Source organism: Ananas comosus, linkage group 17 (genome assembly GCF_001540865.1).
Source record: "Ananas comosus cultivar F153 linkage group 17, ASM154086v1, whole genome shotgun sequence".
Lineage (NCBI taxonomy): Eukaryota > Viridiplantae > Streptophyta > Magnoliopsida > Poales > Bromeliaceae > Ananas > Ananas comosus.
Window position 1 is genome coordinate 10,494,845 of NC_033637.1, and position 6,817 is coordinate 10,501,661.

The following is a 6,817-nucleotide window of genomic DNA, read 5'->3' on the forward strand; positions in this document are numbered from 1 at the left end:
TGGTTAATAAAAAAAATATTTTTGTTACTTTTGTTTCAAGAAGAAAAATATGATTGATTTATTACTAATAAGTACAAATATGACATTATAAATTTGTTCGTCCGATATAAATATATTTTACTTTTAATGTACGGTGGGATCACTCTGTACGTACTATCTCAGAGATTTGGGCAAAAATTATATGGGCATCCTGCCCGGCCCCAACTAAAAGTTTGGGAAGGATGCGGATGGGTGCTGCGTGGCTCGTGCGCCCCCATCCTCGCCCTCCTCTCCCCTCCGCCAACCTCTCTCTCTCTCTCTCTCTCTCTCAAACGGAGCTCACAAATTTTTTTTTTTTTTTGGGGTTTCCAAGGGTCGCGACGCGTGGCGCCCATCTCTCTCTCTCTAAAACGGAGCTCACAAATTTTTTTTTGTTTTTGGGGTTTCTAAGGGTCGCGATGCATGGCGCCCATCGGCATCATCCCCAAACAACTCGTTGTTTGGGAACGACGCCCTGAAAATTTTTGCCCCAGAGTTTTGGGGGTGACAATATGCCCTCTCGATCCCCAAGGCTTGAATTTATTGCTCTGCTGTACTCCACATATTTTGTCATCCCATAAAAAGCAACATAAATAAAATTAACTTTAACTATATTAACCACATGGTGTATGCATCCACTCCATACATTGTCATTAATATTAGGAAAAATTTCAAAAATCTTCCATATGGTTTTAATTTTTTTCACTTTACTACTTTATGGTTTAAAGTGTATCAAGTTAGTACCCTATGATTTCTCACTTTATCACTTTAGCATTCTATGGTTTATAGTGTATCAAGTTAATACCTTATGGTTTTGCACTTTATCACTTTAGTACCTTATGATTTTAATTTTGTATCAAATTAGTACCCTGTGATTTTTTAAACCACATAATACTAAAGTGATAAAGTGTGAAACCACAGAGTACTAAAGTGATAAAGTGCAAAACCACAGAGTACTAACTTGATGCACTTTAAACCACAGGGTACTAAAGTGATAAAGTGAGAAACCACAGTATACTAACTTGATACACTTTAAACCACAGGGTACTAAAATGAAAAAGTGTGAAACTACAGAAAGGGTTTTTAAAGTTTTCCCTTAATATTATAATATTTAAAAACAATCGATTCTAATAGAATATAAAATTACTTAATATGTTATATATTATTTATTTTTTATTTATTTAAATTAAATTAAATATTAATTAAAATTTGATAAAAAATCGATTTCAACTCTATACAAAAGAATATCCATCCATCTATCACTTTCTTATGTATGCATCCACTGCACACATTGTCTTTAATATTATAATATTATAGTTTATTTTGTTTATGATCGTGAATTAATTATTTGTATGTATTTAATTATATTTTATTATATGCCCTATCAATTCACCACATGGTGTATGCATCCACTCCATACATTTTCTATAATATTATAATATTTTTTAAAAAAATTTAATTAGATAGATATAATTTATATTGTGAAAAAAAAAATCTACAAGCAATTTTAAGGAAAAATAAGGAAATGAAAAGAAATACAAAGCTAACAATGGAGGCCTCTTTTATTACAGGATATCATCACTTAATTGTCACATTACATAAGCAAAGCAAGGTACTCTTTTATATATATATAATATATATATATATATATATATATGTCCACACATTTTAATTTGGCCTCTCATTACATTACTAGCAACAATAACAAGAGGAATATAAGCACAGTACACCAACCTCCAATATATAGATGCGATTGATTTTGCTATATATATATATATATATATATAAATATATATCTTAATTTAATTAATTAATTAATTAATGAGCTGCGATCGGCATGCCACGCAAGACGACGGTCTCGACGGTGAGGCCCGGGCCGAACCCAAACAGCACCCCCCACTCGAGCCCCTCGCCGGTGGTCGCCTTCCCCTCCTCCGCCGACCGCTTCCGCATCTCGTCGAGGATGAACAGCACGCAGGCGCTCGACATGTTCCCGAACTCGCTCAGCACGTGCCGCGTCGCGCGCATCTTCTCCTTCTCGAGCCCCAGCTTCGCCTCCACCTGATGATACAGGCCGCAAAATGGTATAAAAATATTAAAACACCGTTCTCTAACGGCTTAAACTTACCGGTTACTATTACGGTTATGGTTGCTCACCTGGTCTAGGATGGCAGGTCCGCCGGGATGAGCTATCCAGAATATCGAGTTCCAGTCATTGATCCCTAGCGGAGTGAACGCCTCGACGAGGCTCCTCTCGATGTTTTTCGATATCAGTCCCGGCACGTCCTTCAGTAAATGAAAGGTGAGGCCAATCTGTACAAATTGAATATAAAATATTAAAACACTGTTCGCTGGCCGCTCATTCAAAGATGACAAGACAGGAAATATTTAAATTTAGAATTCGTTCTCTGACCGCTTAAGTTTGTGAAATAAATACCTCCCTGAGATGGCCATCAATGGCACCCTCGGAGTCGGGGAGTATGGTTTGGCTAGCGGAGACGAGCTCGAACAAGGGGCGCTCGACGGCTAGGTCGGGGTCGGCGCCGAGGATAACAGCAGCGGCACCATCCCCGAAGAGGGCCTGGCCGACGAGGGAGTCGAGGTGGGACTCCGACGGCCCGCGGAACGTGACGGCGGTGATCTCGGAGCAGACGACGAGCACGCGCGCGCCGCGGTTGTTCTCCGCGAGGTCCTTGGCGACGCGGAGGACGGTGCCGCCGGCGAAACAGCCCTGCTGGTAGAGCATGAGGCGGTTGACGGACGGGCGGAGGCCGAGGAGCTTGGTGAGCTGGTAGTCGGCGCCGGGCATGTCGACGCCGGAAGTAGTGCAGAAGACGAGATGCGTGATCCTCGACCGCGGCTGTCCCCACTCCTTCAGGGCCTTCGCCGCCGCCTCCTTCCCGAGCTTCGGCACCTCCACGACCACCACGTCCTGCCGCGCGTCCAGCGACGGCGCCATGTACGCGCAGATGTTCGGATTCTCCGTCAGCGCCTCCTCCGTCAGGTGCATATACCGCTTCCGAATCATCGACTTGTCACCTGCAGCAGCAGCAGCAGCAGCAGCACAAATTGTTACAGCTTCCCCACTATGCATACCTCTAACAAACAGCACTACTTCATCTAGCAGCAGCAGCAGCAGCTGCACAAATTGTTAACAGCTTCTCCACTACACATATTATCCAGTGAACAGTACTTCATCTGGCCACTGAAGCTGCAGTGGTGCAAAAGTTGGAAAGGAGCAGAGCCCCAGTAAAAATGCCTCTCAAAAAGAGAAATGTTTGGATATCTCACCTTTGGATATTTCATTATATTCTTGATGTGTTGACGTATATATGCGGATGAATTAAGGTTTAGAGTTTATGATATACTAATGGTGATTAGAGTTTAATAATGATGTTTGAGATCTAGTAATAAATATTTAAAATATAACGATGACGTTACCATGCCATCAATAGCATGGTAGGGATCGGCCATTTTTTTATTCGATTACTCAATCTTTCAAAATCTTTAAATTTTTTTTGCTTAATCTTTCAGTTTGTTTGATTTAAGTGATCTAATAACTGTTCTGACATAAAATTTATTCCGCACAGTTCTATCTGTAGATAGAAAAAGAGGAGTTAAACATATATAAAAGATAAATATACCCATTTCCACTTGTTTAAACTTTTAGATTATGTCGATTATTTAATACAGTAATAGAGAAAAAGGTTTTGAATTCGAATTCGATCATGCTTCTACTTTTATTGAATATTTCAAGCGCAGGTGCGAGGAAAAATATTGAATACAAATATAATTACTAGTAGTTTATTAGTCCTTTACGGCGAGGTTGGTTCCCCAACCAAAAAAAAAAGAAAATCAGAAAACAATTTTTTGGCAAGAAAAATATGTTTGGTATATTTTGGCTTTCAGTTTGAAAAGTAGTTTTCTGAAACTTTCTTCCGAATTTTCATTGAAAACTCCTTTTTTTTTTGTTTTCCACATTTTTTTATTTGAAAAATAAAAACTATGAAAAAAAAGGAAACTTTTCTTTCCCCTAAAAAATAGTTTTTCACAATTTTTTGAGAAACAAAAAGCCCACTCAAAGAAAAGATTGGTTGTTTAATAAGATGCCTCAAATTAGAGCTTTTTAAGAGCTTTTATTTTTGGATCTAAAAATTGTAGCTTTTTGCTACAAAGAGAAGATTTTGAAACACTTTAACTTGTTTAGTACAATTGATTAGTATATCACTTTTTAATAACTTAAGTATAACAAAAATAAAAATAAAAAAAAACTGTTGTTTAGCAAATTGGCCTAGCTTGCTATATATTGTTACATCCAAAATGCTATAGACATTTTAGTTGAGACAATATTAATTTATTAATTTTTATATACCAAACATAAATATTCTTCGATTCAAAAAGGTTGATAATTACGAAGTTTTGCTAGAGAAAAAAGCTTTAATTAATTGATACCCATTAATTAATTATCTTAGCTTAATTTCATACAAGCTGATATTTTTAAATCATATTTTACTATGAAAAATGCAATTTTTCATTTTTATCCCTCAAATAATAACTAGTGCCGAATATTTATTTTTCTTTTTTAATTAACATCCAAATTTCTATACTTTTATTTAGGGATAGTAATCTATACACCCTTTTACCTTTTTTTCATTTCAAATAATTTTTTCCGCTATCCAAAAATGACTCCGCTACTAGTAGACCTGGCAAACGGACGGGTTGGGTAATCCACGGGCGGGTCATTGTACTCGTCGGTTATTTGGGCATGGGTAAAATTTATACGTAAAGTTTTGGGTAGCCAACATCTTTACCCATACCCACCCGCAAGTGGGCGGGTGAGTATGCGGGTTATCTGCAATCTTTTTTTCTTTTTTTTCTCTTATATTTTTTAAATACAAAACACATATATATAAATTTTAAAAGTATAACATAACTCATTATTTAAAATATCATAACATACAATAAAAATATTTAAAATCTTAAAGCAAAAAATTTTCATACAAAAATAACGCGATAAGAAATTAGGGTTAGAATTTTTAGGATGAGTAAACAAAAATATATATATTTTAATTAAGAAAATATATTTTAAATATATGTGTGGATACCCATGGATATCCGCGGGTTACCCAAAATGCCCTCAACTTAATGGGTACCCACCCGTTTTATCCGTAATTTTTTGGGTTGAAAAAGTTGATATTCATACCCGCAAATTTGCGGGTAACCTGCGAACACCCGCAGGTATGAGTTGAGATTGCCAGGTCTAGCTGCTAGTACCCCGTTAAGTCATTTCGGATTAAATCCGGATTAAATTCCTATCGGGGTTAAAACGAAGTCAAAATATATTTTTTGCCCCTAATTTAAAAGGAAAGAAGAAAAGTTGGTGACAGTAAAAGAGTATATCTGAAAGGACAAAATAGTAATTTCACACAGATAACGGCCGTTACAAATAGTTTACTATCATAATTTAATTCTAAAAATACATTTGAAATAACTTAGAACGTTAAAAAAGTATTTTTCATATTAACCTTCTAAGGAAGGTAAATTAAAAAGTTCGGAACTTTTTAAAAATATATAAGTAATTATTCTTTTCATTTATATGCTTATATATATATATATTGAACAATAAAGGAAATAGTAAAATATATGAAAGTGACATGGTTTAAATAAATTAATGTTGTGTTTTACTTACAGGTGGTTATGTACCCATAATTAACAGTTGGTTTTATCCATAGATTTCATTATTTAATTATTTGCCAAAATTAGAAGAATTAGTTTGGTGGTTGAGGAATTTTTCCACCCCTATTTTAAGACCTGGTTAGGGAATTTTAAAACAAAGCTAAGTAAAAGTTCTCCCAAATAAGATATTTTTTTTTTGTCTTGTTCCCAATATTAGAAGCTTGTTCCTAACCCCCACAGGTATGTTTTTAATATTTTTAAAGCATAAATGGTAATAACATTACTGGTTGGTAAGTGTAACTGTTGAGGAGCACTTTGGCCTCTCTTTGGGGCCACACACTTTTTGAATGAGCTCCTACACACTTCTCGTGCTCTCAGAAACCTGCCACTCTGAGGAATTTCACTCCTGTTCGGTATTTACTAGAGCTTCTGCAGAAATACTTTTACGAATAGAATTATTAGAAAAAAAACATTACACGTATATTTTAATATTTTATTTGCCGAACATCGGGTATATGGTTCTGTTCTTATCTGTGTAAGTACGTAGGAGAAGAAAAAAAAAAAAAAAAAGGCAAAAAGATGTATATGTAGAACAATAGAAATGCAGTAATAAAACTTATCGTGAATACATAATTATTTTGTTCGCCAAACGTCTAACTACTACTTTTTATAATAAAATCAGCTTCATATCCGCTACAGAAAACCGGTGGGAGCGAGAGCGTACGCATGCATGCGTGCGTGTGGTTTCTATATATAGAATGAATGGAAATGGCGAAAGAAGGAGAGAGAATCGAGGAGTCGAACATAATATAGCTTACACATTCTTTTGAACTTCTCCTTGAGCTCGGTGAGATGCTCGCTTTTCGTGATGCGGAAGTAGTAGTCGGGGTAGTCGGCCTGGTACACGCAGTTGGCCGGCGTGGCCGTCCCGATCGCCAGCACCGTCGCCGGCCCCTCCGCCCTCTGCGCCCTCCGTATCTCCTCCACCCTCGCCATCGCCATCGCCCTCGCTACTCTATCCCCTCCTCTCCTTCCTCCTATTATTTCTTTCAATCTCTGAATTAATAAGCGGCTTTTTAAAAAGAGAGAGAACGCAGGAGGAGGAGGAGGAGGAGAAGAGGGG

General features: G+C 36.9%; 1 protein-coding gene across 1 annotated transcript; it reads right to left on the reverse strand.

Annotated features, from left to right (window-relative positions):
• Positions 1,555–6,817, reverse strand: LOC109723431 (chalcone synthase 1). Its single transcript, XM_020251786.1, has 4 exons — positions 6,513–6,817; positions 2,456–3,057; positions 2,176–2,331; positions 1,555–2,079 (listed from the first exon to the last, which is right to left on the reverse strand). Exons 1-4 carry the CDS (start codon positions 6,694–6,696, stop codon positions 1,837–1,839), a joined length of 1,185 nt encoding a protein of 394 aa, XP_020107375.1. The 5' UTR covers positions 6,697–6,817; the 3' UTR covers positions 1,555–1,836.

Coding starts and splice junctions, on each gene's coding strand:
- LOC109723431 (XM_020251786.1), bottom strand. CDS start 6,696: ATGGCGATGGCGAGGGTGGAGGAGATACGGAGGGCGCAGAGGGCGGAG. Junction 3,058..6,512: donor GGAGAAGTTCAAAAGAATGT/GTAAGCTATATT, acceptor CTGCTGCTGCAG/GTGACAAGTCGATGATTCGG. Junction 2,080..2,175: donor GACCTGCCATCCTAGACCAG/GTGAGCAACCAT, acceptor CTGTATCATCAG/GTGGAGGCGAAGCTGGGGCT.